The sequence below is a fragment of the Cucurbita maxima genome, unplaced genomic scaffold (genome assembly GCF_002738345.1).
Source record: "Cucurbita maxima cultivar Rimu unplaced genomic scaffold, Cmax_1.0 Cma_Scf00014, whole genome shotgun sequence".
Taxonomy (NCBI): domain Eukaryota; kingdom Viridiplantae; phylum Streptophyta; class Magnoliopsida; order Cucurbitales; family Cucurbitaceae; genus Cucurbita; species Cucurbita maxima.
Genome location: NW_019272030.1, coordinates 277,143 through 294,637, shown reverse-complemented (window position 1 = coordinate 294,637; position 17,495 = coordinate 277,143). Strand labels below are relative to the sequence as shown.

General features: G+C 32.0%; 3 protein-coding genes across 6 annotated transcripts in view; 1 reads left to right on the top strand and 2 right to left on the bottom strand.

The window, feature by feature from the left end:
- Positions 1 to 5,774: 5,774 nt before the first annotated feature.
- LOC111489147 lies at positions 5,775 to 10,562 on the top strand. The gene is made up of 6 exons (XM_023137218.1): positions 5,775 to 6,567; positions 7,003 to 7,214; positions 7,719 to 8,007; positions 8,124 to 8,209; positions 8,287 to 8,378; positions 9,499 to 10,562. The coding sequence occupies exons 1-6, from the start codon at positions 6,244 to 6,246 to the stop codon at positions 9,729 to 9,731; spliced, it is 1,236 nt and encodes a 411-aa protein (XP_022992986.1). The 5' UTR covers positions 5,775 to 6,243; the 3' UTR covers positions 9,732 to 10,562.
- Positions 10,563 to 11,749: 1,187 nt separating this feature from the next.
- LOC111489148 lies at positions 11,750 to 13,496 on the bottom strand. The gene is made up of 3 exons (XM_023137219.1): positions 13,300 to 13,496; positions 13,003 to 13,208; positions 11,750 to 12,284 (listed from the first exon to the last, which is right to left on the bottom strand). Exons 1-3 carry the CDS (start codon positions 13,390 to 13,392, stop codon positions 11,975 to 11,977), a joined length of 609 nt encoding a protein of 202 aa, XP_022992987.1. The 5' UTR covers positions 13,393 to 13,496; the 3' UTR covers positions 11,750 to 11,974.
- A 1,534-nt stretch (positions 13,497 to 15,030) lies between these two features.
- LOC111489421 overlaps positions 15,031 to 17,495 on the bottom strand; it is a 7,095-nt gene continuing 4,630 nt past the window's right edge. For 3 of the 4 annotated variants that reach the window (XM_023137613.1, XM_023137615.1, XM_023137616.1), the window contains 5 exons: positions 17,335 to 17,431; positions 16,969 to 17,078; positions 16,284 to 16,390; positions 15,480 to 15,590; positions 15,068 to 15,355 (listed from right to left, as the gene is read on the bottom strand). In XM_023137613.1, the coding sequence (XP_022993381.1) occupies positions 15,239 to 15,355; positions 15,480 to 15,590; positions 16,284 to 16,390; positions 16,969 to 17,078; positions 17,335 to 17,431 (542 nt within the window). In that variant the 3' untranslated portion in view covers positions 15,068 to 15,238. Of the gene's footprint in view, positions 15,356 to 15,479; positions 15,591 to 16,283; positions 16,391 to 16,968; positions 17,079 to 17,334; positions 17,432 to 17,495 lie in introns of all 4 variants that reach the window. The other variant, XM_023137614.1, reaches the window with a different exon arrangement.

Below are 17,495 nucleotides of genomic sequence, written 5' to 3'. Positions count from 1 at the left end.
TTCAAATGTGTCGAGACAACGATGTCGAGAGCGAGGACAATGTTCTAAGGTTCTCTTCGAAGATGACCACTTGTAAAATGAGGACCATAAGTTTTACATACCACAAATCATCTTGACCTCTCTTCTTCAATACAGAAGTGAGTGATTGGATTTGTGTTCTTTAAAAATGAAGCACATGAGAAGATTTAGGACGACATTGACGGGGTTTGACACTATCCCACCAGACAAAGATATGCAGGAAAGCAGCAAGCATTGCTTCTGTGTCCACATATTGAGTTTGCTGACTGTCCCTCAACATGTTGCAGAACATTTAGCAATACTTATCCCATCCATTTCTATATATATACATATATATATATATATATATATATATATATATATATGTATTTTTTTTATCTTTTTTTCAAGCTAAATCATATTCATGAATAAGTCAAAACGGTAAGAATTTGAGAGTTCGAGATAAGCCGAGTGATTCTCTATTCTCTTTTGTCCCTTCATTATGTTTGTCTAAAGTTAATACGACCTGTCGTTATCTTATGTATGTGGTAGTCAATATTGCAATGAATGAACTTCCATTTCATATAGTTCACGATATTGTCTTCAAAAAACACTTATGAAATTAGTCCCTACGAATGCTACAATTATTTCAATTAAGAACCTTGTCTAAAAGAGCACAATAATATAACACCATTTTTTCTATCGTCCTACGTAATAAACTTTTGTGAAAGAAGTGTAGAAATGTCCGGTTAATCTGCGGGTCCAACCCTAAATGGAGTCGGAAATTCTCGTTTAAATGAGAAATAGGAGACAGAGTGAAAATAGATTTTTTCTCAATTAGTTAAATGAAACTTATTTCTCATCCCCTACCTCCAATTCCCCAAATCTATCCCGCCTCAATTTTTATATATAAATATAAATATATCAATATGTATCAAAACTATGAAACAAAAAGGTTGAAATGTTAAATTGAAAATATTTTCCACAATTGAAAGTTGGAACTTTTCTTTAGTTATTGCCAATATTAAAAGGCTAAACTTATAATGGGACAACTCAAATATTAAATTTTGTTTATATCTAAAAGAATAATTTTTTTTTTTTTTTTAATATGGTCCTCTATTTTTGCAAAACACATTATTTTTCTACAGGCTAAATGTATAACATTTTTACAATATTCTCTCCATAACTCTAAAATTAAGCAACTCAGAATAATTAATTTTAAAATGAAAAAACATTTAATTTAAATTTGTATCCCAAACAAATATAAAATTGTAAAAAATAAAAATAAAAAATAAGGTGTTGCAACGATTGGGCCTCCAGCCCAAATAGAAATTAGAAAGCTATATTTAGCTAATGATTTAAGATTATAATTCACCTAATATTTTAGTAAAATTTAGACCTCAATATCTACATTGACATTGATATTTTATTCCATGTCGACTAAAGATGAATGTTAGTTGATAAGGACAGAATATTAAATGGTAGTTCTATGGTTAGGAATCGTCTAATGATCGTAGTGATCTTAGTTTGGAATCAGGTAATTAAGCTCATCTAAGCTCGATTTAGTCATAAGGTTCATATCATCTATAGTTCTTCGGAGCTTATCCCAATCGTTGTATCATCTAGCTCCTCTAAGTTTATTCCAATAATACAGATATAAAGGTGAGACGTAACCTCGTAATCGTTTCATCCCAATTTTAAACCCATAATTTCAACCATAGGGGAGAGGCCTCATCTTCTATAATTCATATCATTTAGGACACAACCTTAGTAGATCCTCAATGACTTATATGTGGGTTCACGTTGTTAGGGTACAACCTAGAGAATTTGGTATATACTAGGAGTGGCTCCATATGTGTGGACTCATCATGTAAAGTGTCAAAACTATATTATGAATCGAGTAAGTTTCTCCAATAAGTGATAATAGGTCAAAGGTGACATGTGATTGGTGCCTATGTGAGCACGTGAATATCGAGAAAGACAAGTGTCATGATGCAATCAAGGATAACAGTGCATCATCGAACACCCCCCAAGAAGAGTATGCTAAATGATACAATTTGATACAAAAGCATTACCCTTAAATAATCTCATCATACAGAAGCAAAGAGTGATCTTGCAATCGTTAGGACACGACTCTACTATACTCACATCATATCTAGGAGTATACATGTCCAACAGTGCAATTGTCCGAAAGGCTAATAGATAATCTAATGGAGCTAAGCCTCTTATCGTGCCGTGTATTTTCTCTCTTAGATTCATAACAAATCATTATACTCTCTTAGCTTCAGTATCTTTAAGTTATACTCTTCAACAGTCATATTTTCTTAATTCAAATTAAAACATGTTTCTTGCTCTTAGTATCTGACGGTGGTAGAACAGTATTTTCGAAAGAATACTTATTTGAGTTAAAACCACGTGATCGATCCTTCATAAGACTTCTTCATCGACCCATAGACTAAAATTAAAAATTGTAAAAATAAAAGTTAAAACTAAAAAAAAAAAATTATCAAAATAAATTGGGACTAAAATACAAATTAGGACTTGATTGGGACATTTGTTATTATGAAATCACGTGGAGGGAGAAGAAGATATGCCTCATAAATGTATTATATTATATTTTATTATATTATATTATAAATAAAATTTATAAATAAAATTCCTTTTTCCACCACCAACCTTCACATCATGTGGTCAATGGGAGCAAATAGGACATAAATTATTTGGAAAATATTGCTTTATTTATTTCCCCTTTAATTTTAATTAATATATATATATTATTATATTAAGTGAATATATTTATTATTTTAAGATATATATATATATATATATATATATATATATATATATAGAGAATATGCTATCTATAATTTTCATATGGTCTAAAATGAAGAAGAATACAATTCTTATTCTCAAGGATAAATTCCTCTGCCAAAAATTGCTGACCATACAAATCGATGTAACTTTTTTGTTTTTAATGGGTCGATGTCGAAATTACATAAAATAATAAATAAAATTGTTATTTAATTAATATTGGTCAATGTACGGGGGCCAATATGAAAATCAAGTCTCTACCAATTACGTCCAAAATCGAGCCCTATTAAATTGAGATGGAGTCTACTCACAATCAGATTAGAGTTGTTCATATGACTCGATAACTTGACTAATTTAGACTGTCAAATTAACCAGTGAATGTTTGATATTTATACCTGTATTTGCCGAAAACTTTAAAATTAGTCATAATTAATAATATATTTGTTATGTAATTGTGAAATTAGTAAACTTTATAGTAATAAATTAATACTATAGTTTATTTTCTATAATTTGAACTCGTGATGCATATATATTGATTATTTTTTAATTCTTTTTTCATTTATGAAATTATATTTAAGAAATAAAAAATAATTGGAGACTTTTTTAATTTTATCAGAAATCTAAACTTACTCCAATTTTTCAATATATTTAAATGTTTGAACAATTACTTGAAACTAAATAAAAAAAAAACACAACAATTCTTAATATATTTTTTAATTTTTTCCACGCACGTGACCAACTTTATTTATTTCCCTCTCTACCCTCCGACCGAAATTTTATTATTAATTATTAATTATTAATTATTACTTTATCTCATTGCTTAGATCCACAATATTAGTATTTTATTTTTGGAGCATGTGAAGAAAACTATAGGTTATGTCTGATTTAATATACTATATAATCTGCAAAATCTAATCTAACCGAACATCCCAACTCGGAAATTTATTTACTTTCCTCTCGATTTTTGTTTACATAATATTAATTATACTGTTTATCCAAAACTTTATTTGAAATTTATAACAACCCAAATTCACCGCTAGTATATATAAAGAGTGTTTTGTTCTTCTCCACAACCAATGTGGGACATCACAATCTACCCCCTTCGGGGCTCAGTGTCCTCGCTGACACTTATTTCTTTCTCTAATCGATGTGGAACCGCCACCAAATCCATCCCCTTTGGGACCAGCGTCCTTCCTTTCACATTGTGTGATGTCTGGCTCTGATACCATTTGTAAAAACCTAGATCCACCGCTAGCAGATATTATCTTTTTTGAGCTTTCCCTTTTGGTAACAAAATTCGCATTGGTTATAGAAACCAATTACGAGACCAAGTTATTAATTAAATAATTAATGTTGAATTTTTTTTAACATGATAGAACATTGTTAAAACCGAGTCCAAACACTAACTCCATCTCGGGAGCTATAAATGATAAGATTTTAGGCTTGCACGTGTGGATCAAAATGAAGATGGTGTATAATTATAATATACCATTTTGTTGTTATTTTCATCATCGGTAAATCTTGTTACACATAGTTCAACGGACATTAAAAAAAAAAAAAAAAAAAAAAAGAAAAAAAAAAGAAAAAAAAAGAAAAAAACATTCGCGTGGCATACACGCGCTCAATCACAATTTTTTTGGTACGTTTTGAAATAATCGAATAGAATAAACTCTAGCCTGACACGTGTCCAAATAAGATATGCACACGTGTAGAGATCTGGCTTATTTAACTAATCCTCATTTACCCAAAACCGACCAATCACCGTCCTTTTTTAATTAAGGATTAAGATTTTTTCCAATGAGATGGTTCTGACAATTGGGGCCCACCAAAATTCTAATTTCCTTTTCATTAATCACACCCGAATGGACCAAATTACCCTCTCAAATATTTTAAGCAAATTATTATAATTTCTCAATTAATTGTTCATTTTGTTGATTCAAAATAAGTTTTTTTACAACTTTTTTATTTTTAAAATTTGGTTGAATTTTGAAAAGAATAAAAAAATAGCAAAATAATTAAAAAAACATTTAACAAAACAAAGACTATATTATTATGAGTTAATTTTAAAAATATAAATTATAAGGCAAACCTTAGATATAATATTAGTTAAATACCATTTAATCAATATATTTTTAATATATATACTATAAATATTAATTTTAATTGTTTAAATTTATTTCATTAAATAATAAATTGATATAATGTCGAGGTTCAATTCATAACATATTAAATTCATCGCTAACAACTATATAGTTGTCCTTTAATGACATCACTACCATATCACGTAAGTGTTAAAGTTAACCGTATTTATTCAACTTTAGAAATGAAAAATAGAAATTATCACATTATAAATTTTTTAAATTTACATTATTCGTTAAAAATTAAGGACTAAAAAATTGTAATTTAACAAAATAAAAAAATATAAAAGGTATATTATAATGATAAAATCTTAAAAAAAGCAATTAGGAAAAATCAACTTGATTCTAAATTTGTATCAATTTGCCTCAACTTTCTTTCAAATTTAACCTTTTAATTTCCTCTAATTAACACACTAATTTTAGCAAAAAATAAAAAATAAAAATCATCATAATTTTCAATATTTTCAATAAAAAATAAAAAAAATCTAACCAATCCCACAAATTAACAATAGAATATAAAACTAATAACGTTTTTGTCGGTTAAAATTTGAAATGAAATTTGATAAAATTAAAAATTTGCGATTAATAAATTATTTTTCGCCAAAAAAAGTGAATTGACTAAAAAAACCTTTATGGAAAGGGTAGAATTGTCTTTTCACTTTAAAGCAAGCTACTCCTAAATCCTATTTTAATTAGGGCGCATGTTTTGCTTGCTTGAAGACCATAATTATAAATATATAATATAAAATTATTATTTTTGTCTTAAGAAAAAAGAAATAAATAAATAAATAAATAAATAATAGTGTTAAAATGAATTGGTGGCTATTTTGTTCCTTGAAAAAACCGGCGTACTGGTTCTCTTCCATCTCTCTATTTTTCTCTCTGCAACAATCGCTTCGTTGTTCTTCCATTGCTCTCTCTCTCCTCTCTTTCTCTCTCTGTTTCGAAGCCATTGAAACCCTCCTTCTGTGTTTTAGATCCATTGCGTCTCAATCTCTGTAAGGTTTTTGAATTCAAAATCATCTTCTCCCATTCGATTCATCCATTGTTTTTTTTTTCCTTTTTGACGAATCACAGAGGGCTCTGTTTTTCGTCTCTCACATTTTCGCCGCGGATTGTCTCTCTAATTTTATCTCGCAATCAATCGTACTCTTCTGTGCTTGGGGATTTTGATTCTTATCCGATTAGTCTCCAGTGAGATTGTTGCTTTTGCATTTCGTTGACTTTTATTGAGGATTCTACGACTGCCGATCGTCATTTTCCGGAGCCACTTTTTTCGTTTGGTTTTCGAAATATAATGTTCGGTGCAGGCTTGCAGTTTGGTCGTGGTTGTGGTGACGATAGGTTTTACAATCCGACAAAAGCTCGTAGGTCGCATCAGGGCCGTCAAAATGATCAGCTCCGGAGAGTTCAGAGCGACGTTTCAGCAAGCGAATCCCCTGTTCTTAAACCGACCACGGTGTCCTCGATGATTAGAGAAACCGAATACGGGGATGGGTGTGAAGAGCTCCCTAAATCCATTGCGATGTCGGCTTTTGAGCCAGTCGTGTCGTCGTTGAGTAATCTCGAGCGGTTCTTGCAGTCAATCGCGCCATCTGTACCTGCACAGTACCCCTCAAAGGTTTGAACCTATCGGAATTTGGGTTTCTTTTTTTCCCTTGGCTGGGATTTTGTTTTCTTTAGTATGAAAAAGTTGATTTCCAAATATTTTTAGTTTTTACCTTTTGCGGCTCTCAGTATGGCCCTCCTACCTCTAATTAGCGGCCACAATTTGTTTTGCTGATCGATGTTTAACTTCTCTGTTACAACTCTGAGCCATACGACAAACAATAGATTATGTGAAGAATAAATCCAGTTTGCAATATGCAGATTCCGGTGGAAATTTTAATCGCTTTCCTTTTCTTGTATTTCTTAATATTCTTCTCTATCACCTCAAGTTCATCAATGATCGATGAGGGGTCATTTTTCATAGCTAGGATCAACTTTAACGCCTCAATCAATGACCTTAATAATCAACAGCTCCCCTGATTTCGGCTCCAATTGTATTTCATTGCAGACAACGATCAAGGGTTGGAGAACCTGTGACGCGGAATTGCAACCATACTTCGTCCTAGGTGATTTGTGGGAGTCTTTCAAGGAATGGAGTGCTTATGGCGCAGGTGTTCCTCTTGTATTAAACGACAGTGACAGTGTTGTCCAGTATTATGTACCATATTTATCTGGTATACAGATATATGGTGAATCCTTGAAGTCCTCTGCGAAGTCGAGGTATTCTTGTTCACTGGAAATATATTCTGTCTAGTATATTAAATTTTGATAAGCTGTTAGTATGATTCACTGGCGAAATATAACCAATTTTTCAAGTGAGGGCCAGTTTCTCTGAATGTATGTATGTTTCTTGGTCTAACCATACGTAATAATTAGAATGGTTACTGAGCCGTTCATGGATTTTTCTTGGTCAAAAGAACTATTGGAGTTTTTAGCTAATATTTGGTTCGGCCATGTTATAAGTGGCAATAGGTAATAAGTTTGGAAAGCACAACCTGGTGAAGGTGCTAAGAGCCAAGCATTGTCTTAGATTGTGATAAATTCTTTCTAGTTTGGTGTCATAAAAATCCAATTAAATCCCTACAGAAGTTCACTGCTTCGGTTTTAAGAATAACGTACTTCGATTTACTGAATGGGTTGGTTTAGTGTATAAAGTTTAACATTGAGTTAGTGCTTAATATGCTGAATACTTTGGTAATTTGAACATGGACCCATGTGTTGTAGGCAACCAGGTGAGGACAGTGATAGTGATTTCAGAGATTCTAGTAGTGATGGTAGTAGTGATTCAGAACCTGAACGAGCAGTAAAATACATGGGGAATCAACTCAATCATCACCATTTGTCTTCTGAGCTTTCTCGTAGAATGGAGAGGTTATCTTTGCGGGATCAGCTAATTGGACTTCAAGAAGACTGTTCTAGTGATGAGGCTGAATCTCTTAATTCTCAAGGCCAGTTACTATTTGAGCATCTTGAACGGGATTTGCCTTATAGTCGGGAACCTTTGGCAGATAAGGCAAGTTAATGCTTTAACAGAACAGCCCCCCCTATTGGAATCAGACGAAAGTAAAATACCTAAGTCCTTTCTTTTCAGCTCTTGTAACTTTACTCTAGTTTTGATACTTTCTCCAGGTATCAGATCTTGCCTTTCGGTTCCCTGAGCTCAAGACATTACGAAGTTGTGATCTATTGCCTTCCAGTTGGTTTTCTGTGGCATGGTACTGTCAAAGCCTTGAACCTAATAGGACTTTTTATTCATGCACTTATCACTTGTGCTTTGGTGGTTCATTTGTAGGTATCCAATTTACAGGATTCCAACTGGACCAACATTAAGGGATCTAGATGCCTGCTTCCTCACCTTTCATTATTTGTCTACGCCAATGGGAGGTAATTGTAGCTTCTTTCTTCTTAAACGACTAATATTTTGTGTGTAATGCTTTCTTTCGTTTGCTAATATAATGTTTTTGCCCCTCCCCCCTCCCCCTCCATTTTCATCTTTCTCTTCATTGGAACTATTTTATATGGAAAGCAATTTTCATAGCTAAATTTATTGTTTTTCTATGTTATTTACTCCAACTTGAGTGGAGATTGGTCTCCGACTTTCTGTTGAAATGGTTTTTATTTATACACTGGTGCTCTTCATTCAAGTATTCATGGACGACTTGGTATCTTAAGAATGGAAATACCAATGTGATATGAACCGTGAAGGACATTAGATTATTATTCATATTTTATTTTATAATTTTGATGTAATTTTATCCTTTTTATGACATTAAGTATGAGTGTTTGTATCATTTTGATTTGCTCGATGATGTGACTTGCATTTAGGATTTTGGGAAGCTATTTAAAGCTTGAGTATTAGGTTGTAAGAATAGATAATGATGAATTGAGTTTTAATCTTCGCACTTTTTCCTTCAAATACAGTTAAATATGATTAATTTTCCCATCTTGTGGAGTGTTTGAATTTTGAGAAAAAGAACTTATTATTGACTTGGGAGTTTTGATTTTAAGGCATTCTATGTCGAACCTAATCCTTAGAGTGAGATATCAAATCGATTTTGGAGTGGTAGTGTTGGTGAACTGGGGATTCACATACCGAAAAGGTTCATTATTTCAATTTGCTAGGGTTATTTTCCCATTTGATATCCGAGCATTTCTTATATCATATCACAATGGCTTGTTTTTTAAATAGTTCTGTGAAAAAGATTTGGCCCGCACATTGGACCTGTTTGACGAAAACCAGCGTCCATTGAGTTCTGATTTTTATGTCTTGGCTGTTATTTTGTTGCGATGGAATTTTCAATAAACTGTTAATTATGTGGTAATTGGCTCCTCATGGTTCTAACTTTCAGACAAGTTCTATTTCTTCATGCAACATTGCGAATTTACAAATATAATTGCATCTGGGGTAGTTGTATCCAAATTGTTGACAAAATGATTGGCCTCTTCATGTTGATTTGCTTCTTAAATCCTTCGATACTGATTCCTTCATATATCTTATTTACAGGGGCACGTAGTGTTCAAGGTCCTGTAGTAACGTATCCTAGTGATATAGATGGTATTCCTAGGATGTCCCTACCAGTTTTTGGTCTAGCTTCATACAAGTTTAGAGGGTCTTTATGGACTCCAAATGGCGGATATGAGTGGCAATTGGCAAATTCACTTTTGCAGGACGCCAAGGATTGGTTAAGAGAACGTTGCGTAAATCACCCTGACTTCATCTTCTTCAGCCGACGGTGAAATCCTTTCAACATCTACAATCCATAAACCTAAAGGTGGGAAGTCAAGATATCATAATTCAGTACCGTGTCGTAATTTTCTCTTTGTGATGCTGTTCTACTTCAGAAAATGGAAATGGAAAAGGAAAAAAGGAAGAGTTTGTGATGGGATGGTGAAAATAACAACAGTTTGTGATGGGATGGTGGTGAGGTTGGTAGATGACGAATTGAGAAAAGTTCAGACAAAGGTCAAAAAGGGAAAAAAGCAATAAAGAAAAAGCAAAAAAACAGTTGGATGAAGATGTAGAAGGTGTAGCAAAAACATTGCCCCCAAAGTTGGTGATACTTGCTGCTTGTGCTGCCTCGCAGGTTTTATCCTCTCTTTTTTCTCTTTAGTTACTGAAAGTCCTTTTTAATAAGTTATTAACTGTAGGTGAAATGAAAGGAAAAGAAAAAAAAAAGGAAAAAAGAAAAGAAAAAGAAAAAGAAAAAAAGAAAAAAAGAAAAAGATAGTGTGCTGATGAAGATGTTTAGAGTGTAAACTATGGAGAGGATTTTTGATAGGAAGGTTATGGTAGGAGTAAGCTAAGGTAGCTTATGTGGATCCCCCCCGCTCCAATGTATTTGAATGTTGGTTATGCTCCTTAGTTGCTATTGAAAACTGTATAATTTATTATGAAGAGCTTCGTTATCAATGAACCATGCCATTATTCAAGCTCTATCACCGTGTTCCTTGTTTGTTTTTTGTTTGAATGGAGAAGGGGTGAATCTTTTATGCAGGTTTGATCCCATTGTTTAGGTGTTTCAAACAAACTTGTTGTTGTGTATCAAATAATGATAGCTGCCTGCATCATATATTGGTTTGGCTGTGCCCATACTTAATTTCTATTACTGTTTCATGAATGCCTTGCATTTGTTGTTGTTTTCAATTTGAATCATTGTATGTATGTTGTAATGCCCCTCTTAAAAGTGGTTGTAGAGGCCTCAAACTGCTTTCTATAAAGAATTATTTATAATTGTTAGTGTTTGGTTCATATTTGATTAGGCTCAAAGTGGATAATATCATACCATTGTTGTTGAGAGTCTAACAATACTCAATGCTTTACTCGAAAATATAGTATTTTGAAAAAAAAAAAAAAAAATACAGACATCTATTAGAGATTAGATAGTGTTAGAAATGTTCTTAAAAAATTATGAAATGATTTTAGCTATAAACTAACGAAGTTAAGTTATATTTAGATTGACAACTAAAATTCGACCCATGGAAATAACAATTTGAATTGAATAAATATATTTATTTTTTTATTTAAATAGATAAAGATAACAAAATATAATAAGAGAAAATATTCTAATAAATTAGAGAAAACCTTATATTCCCTGAGGAGGTTCTACCCCGTGGAAACGCTCTTTAATGGAACTTTAGCTTTAGCTGGTCGTGACCAAGAAACCACCGGTTTCGCTTGGTGGGCCGGGAATGCCCGACTTATCAATTTATCCGGTAAACTACTGGGGGCTCATGTAGCCCATGCCGGATTAATCGTATTCTGGGCCGGAGCAATGAACCTATTCAAAGTGGCTCATTTCGTACCTGAGAAGCATTCCGTCCCGAAGAGTGACCGGGACCAATTCAGTCACGTTTTCATTCATTTGGAATCTGGGCTCTTCTACGTCATTTTTATTTACTTATTTTTCCCTCTTTTTTTTTTCTTTTTTTATTCCCTTCGATCATTCCTTAAGTCCCATAGGTTTGATCCCGTAGAATCTGACTCATTTTTTCATTGAGCGAAAGGTACGAAATAAATCAAATTGATTTTTCGATCAAAAGTACTATGTGAAATCTTCGTTGACTTCTTGACTTACTATGTTTCTTCAAATACTGGCAGTAAAGATTTAATCACGAAGCAAATTATGTACTTGACCCATAACGCCTTATTAAATAATTTATTAAAAAAACGAGTGACAAAATAGAANAAAGCAAAATTCCAAAGTATAAAAAAAAAAAAAAAAAAAAAAAAAAGTAATATAATGGGAGTGAATAAATGGTTCAAAACTCAGATGAACATTGCATGCTGGAGGCAGTTAAAAACCACAACAGATATGATATAAAAGCTACATTTTCACACCTCAATTATGTTTTGAAACCACTTTACATATTTATAATTTAGCAACAAGAACTTGACATTTTGGTTCAACTTGTGTTTTCCCACCATAAAAACTCTAATCAACATTGAGTCTGCAACTTCTAATAATCAAATCCTGCCATGGCTAAGCCTTCTCGAATCCTCCCGTTGATCGATCGTGCTGCTCATGCCCTGAAAAACTAGGGGGCACCATGCCAACACCTTCATTCTGGTGCTTCTCCCAGCCTCCTGTATCAGCTCTGGAGTGCGCTATGTAGTAAAGTATTGAAAACACCAATGACAGAAATGTCAAGGCTGCTGCAGCGGCGAACACCCCGCGCCGAAGCATGGAGCACGACAAGTTCTTGATCGGCAATGCTCCTCTGAACTTGGTGTGGTAGGCATTCCTCACAGACCCAGCTAGCAACAAAGACTCAGCTCCCAAGAAGAGATGCCTAGATTCATTTCTCAAAATTTAGCTCTTAAGAACATATGAAACAGATTGGGTTTACCATGATGAATCAACTTAGAATTTTGGATTTCGATTTGGATTCAACAGTGGTTTAACGCTTAGCATCAGTTCATAATCCCAAACTGTACAAGAGTCTCTCAACCATATCCTCATACAAACATTTTAAGCAAAACGAAGAATCCATTTATGGTGAAAGCAACTAAGCAGAAACATAATTCATCAACTCAGGACATATTTAATCCATGATATTCAGTTAGTCAGTACTGAAAATGAATGCTGAAACAGATATTTGGACAAACCAAGAATCACTAGACTAGGATTATAGTACTTTTTCGACAATCAAGAATTTCATTTTCATCCGATCTAAGCTGAATTGGTGAAGTTCTTCTGAATGGAATTCTATCACAAGATTATTTAGATTTGAGCAAAAGCAGTGGGATCAAGAAATGATCTCGAAAGTAAAGGCCATGCCAAGATTTTAGAGACAAGCTCTCCAATCTGCAGAAACTTTAATCAAAACAGTTCAAAATTCTAGGCCAAATGATTCAAATAACTAGAAACAGGATTAGGGGAAGTCTAGATGAATGGATCCGTCGGTAGGTTCGAGTATAATTTGAGAACCGCAATAATTTCTCACCAATATTCTATTCAATTCGAGATATCGATTTACAAACAACTAGAGAGAAGAAATAGAAAAATACCAAGAAACGATGAAGAGGATGATGGCACAGACGGTGGATCCTCCACTTTTCAAGCCTTTACCACAGCAGAGACACCTCGTGACAACCATAAGCACTGTGTGGCTAATCAATAGCAAACCAAACGCCACAAGACCGTACACCGTCGACGCATCGGAGTCATAGACGCAGTGAGTAGTCTCGTCGTACTCATCTGGCTGTACCGTTGCCTTTAGGGCCCATAAACGCACACAAACAAGAACTTAGAAGCTTACAGAAGCCTAAATCCACAGAAAATTCAGAAAAGAGCGGAAGAGATACCGTGCTCCGGCGCATTTCAGCTCCGATGGCGAAGACAAAGGCAATTAGATGCAGAGAAGCGATTATAGCTACGGAGGCCAAAGAAGTAGCCATTATTGTCGTTATTGCGGTTCTAATCCAACTCCGGTGAGGTCTCCGATCAGCGGCGGCCACTGCCAGTTCTCCTGTCCGTTTTTAAAGAAATAATATATCATTGCTTTGGATGCTTTTTGTTTTTACTTTATTTTCTATATTCTACTTTTACTTTTTGTTTTTATTTTTATTATTTTTATTATTTTTTTATTTTTTTGGGGGAAAAATATTATTTTAGTTTGATATCAAATAGGAATTTTCTTACCCAAAATTTGTAAGTGTATGAACTAAAAAATTTTAAATTTAATATTTTATGCATTTAAATTCTAATTTTTCCTATTGAATTAAATTTAGATTTATTATTATTTTCATTTAATTCAATAAATGGTTGGTGTGAGTTCATGATTTGGATATTTAATGAATTGAATGGGGTTGTCGTTTCAAATAAATAAATAAATATATATATATATATATATATATATATATATATATATATATATATAGATAAAAGTAATAACTAGATTTTTTCTAGAGATGAAGCTAAAAAATGACATACGATATTACTTTTAATTTTGAAGAAAAAAAAAATAAGTTTTTTATTTAACATAAAGTTTTTAATATATGACTTTGAATTTATTAGCCTAATTTATTAAGAAATTTAGTTAATAGTATATTTTATTTGATTTTATTTTCAGAATTTGGTCAGCAATATATTTTCTCTTATTTCGATTTAGTTGGTTGTATTTTACTTAAACATGGTGAACATTAATGAAAATTGGACTGACTTTTGTTTCTCATTCTTAATAGAATTGCACGATGCTAACATGCTCGATACATTATTTAGACTACGAATATGAAAGAAAATGGTACGGAATGTATGCACATTTTTTTAAAAAAATATATTATAATTTTAGCTTTGGTTAGAAATGACAAAAAAAAAAAAAAAAAAATAGAGCGTCTTCCACATATTCATGTTTTTATGGAATTATCTCTCATATTTTATGCATTTAAAATAATATTAATGTTCTAATAATTACAATAATTATAACTTAAAATAATTAATCTTCTGGTTACTATACTTATCTAAGATATTTCTGGTTAATTAGAAATTATTATTTTTATATTTTAGTTTGACCGAAAAACTAATATTTAGATATTTTGAAAAAATACCATTTAACTATTTTAAGAATAAATCTATTAGTTCTTTTTTATAAATCTTGTAATCTTTTTTTATTGTTAATAATTCAATTGAAAATATTTTTTAACAGGTTATTAAACTTTTAATTTTGTGTCTAATAGGTGATTGATCTATTCGATATTTTCAAAAAATTTAGAGATGTATTTCGTATAAAAATAAAAATAAATCGTTTTATTAAAACACAAATATGTAATATTATGTTTGATTATTGAAAAAAAAAAAATGATTTCTTAGCCAAAGACATTATCAATACTTTCAAAAACTTTAACCAAACACTAATAATTTTGAAAAAGAATTATTTTTCATTACAGGGGCTAATGTATGGACCGATCTAAACCATACCAATTTTTATTTTATTTTTTATAAGAAAAATAGTAATTAAAGAATTAATTCTAAATGAGTTAATTGATTGGCCAAGTAATACTTGGCTCAAAATTTGATACAATAAACCAAAATATATTTAAACCATTCATTTATCACTTCATCAGTCATTCTGGGTATGCTGATAGTCCTAAAACAAGCAATTTAAATCCTTGAATGCCAAAAATGATCTAATCTTTACACCAATGTAAAATATATTTCAGCAAACTGTACATACTATGAAACTAAAAGTAAAATAGATTTCTTTTTAAAGAAGTTTAATTGTTCTTTACCTAATCACCTAGAAGATTAAATTCCAAGTTGTTTTCTTATTTGGGTGGAGGAAATGTCCATACGAAATTTGTCTGCAGGTATTGAGATAAACATGTCTCTTAGCTCTTGTGGAATCTCAACATCTTCAAGAACCTGAATGACACCATTAGTAACAATGGCGAAGAAAAAGGAGCATCAGGATAAATTCTCAATTTGTAGGCAAAGGAAACAAAAGGTATATATATAAACTTCCTATAGATCTCTCAAGCTTACGTACTTTGAAAACACCATTTATGTTTCGACCACCAACAAGGAACGTCGCCCCAGTGTTCTTGATTCGGAGCAAAATTTCCAGCATTTTCTTATAATCCCCATCATAGTATTTGGGCTGCAAATCAATGGAAAACCATGTAAGCAATGTTGCGTTGCATCAGATTTACACTGCCATTAAGGAGAGAATATACAGAAAAGTGAAATCAAGAGGGCCATTCCATAGCCTTTTTATTATTTGTCTTCTGTCTTCAAACATCATTCAAAGAAATTTTGAAAAGTAAAAAAAATTCTCGAAGTCCCAAAATTTGATTAAAGATTTTAAGAGTATTCTTGAAAAGGGAAAAACTTAACAAAGAACATATCCATTTGAATTGTTTTCATATGCGTACTATTTTTGGAGTGCAGTTCTTGTATCTTCAGAACTCAAGGAGACTATTATACAACTTAATATTCTATAACATATTCATAAGCTAAATTTCTAAAAATAAATTATCATCAAACAAAACTATAGGAAATAACAATCAATAGAGGAAATTAGTGATGGCGGCACTAACAGATGGTGCGTTATGACCTGTGCCATTACATATATTCTGTAGTATTTATGTTGGGTTTCTTAAGACCTGCTTTCTAGCCTAAAATATAAAAAGAACAAAAGCACACCAAAGAACAAGATAATGTGAGGAAAAAGCACCAAACAGAAGTTCACGTTTGGAGGAAAGGAAGTGAAGTTATTCTCTCGTAATATGTTAAATCAGAAAACGGTTCGATGAGAAGAAACATAAATATAGTTCCACTAGTCAAAACTTACATCTATCAACCTTACTGCAGTGTCAGCACCAATAACAAAGGCACTACCAGGGAAAAGTTCGGCTTTCTTGTAAAAGTAAGGCTGATTAGAAATGATTACTGACTTTCCTGCCACGCAGATTAAAATTGAAAGATAAATATTCACCTTAATCAACGTCCTCTTTCTTTTGCAAGCAATAATAATAAATAAATAGAAGGATAAAAAAAATTAAAAAAAAAAAAAGAAGAAAAGGAAACAGCTCTGGTACAACTGAAAAGCCACAGAAATTATGGGGTAAATTCTGCAAAATATCCCTTTTTAACTTTGAGATAGATTTCAATTGTGTCTCAAAGGTATCTTTAGACTATCATTTTTACTATCGTCGGTTTTCACATTGTTTCAAAAAACACATCTGAAATTTTTTTCTATTAGAATGGTAGATAGAAAATTGACATAATGGCTAGTGTGTAAAAACTAGGAAGCATATGACATTATTCACAGCATCATAATATGCAAAAATTGATTTTGTAAATACTATGAATGATATCCATGATAGTTTGAGTTTAAATGAGTAGTAACAACGATCTTAGCTACATCAATTTCCACTCATCATTTGGGCATAATTTATAATTGAAACTGAAGTATTTGATAATTTAACCTAAAATACAGCATATGAAATAGGAAACATTTCTGAAACAAGACTCACCAACTTTTTTAAATTGCTCGACACGATCTTTGATCTGTGATACTGATAGGGGTGGTTTATCAGCATTCACAGCCGATAATTCAAAACAAGGATACCCACCACCACAAATGCTGTACAAAAATAAGAAAGTTCAGATATCAAGGAACTAGGGAGAAAATTATTGACTTAAGATCTGGCAAAGAGGAGTTCTTTAAAGAGTTTATCAGCCTCATTATGGCGTCCCTATTCTCTTAATTTTCTACTTCAATATCTGGTAGATTTCATGTGGTTGATGTAGCTTCCCAAATATATTGGATGTTGGTCAAGAGTGAGTCTAGGCAAAGAGAATTATCGTAAATTTAAAAAATATTAAACAACTCTACATACCCGGTTGCAACCTCTAAAAGCTTGACGTGACCATCATGCAACGGATTAAAAGAACCAGAGAGTATTACTTTTCTTTCTGCATCTGTTGTAAAGGTCTCTGCAAAAAAAAAAAAAAAAAAAAAAAAAAAAAAAAAAAAAAAAAAAAAAAAAAAAAAAAAAAA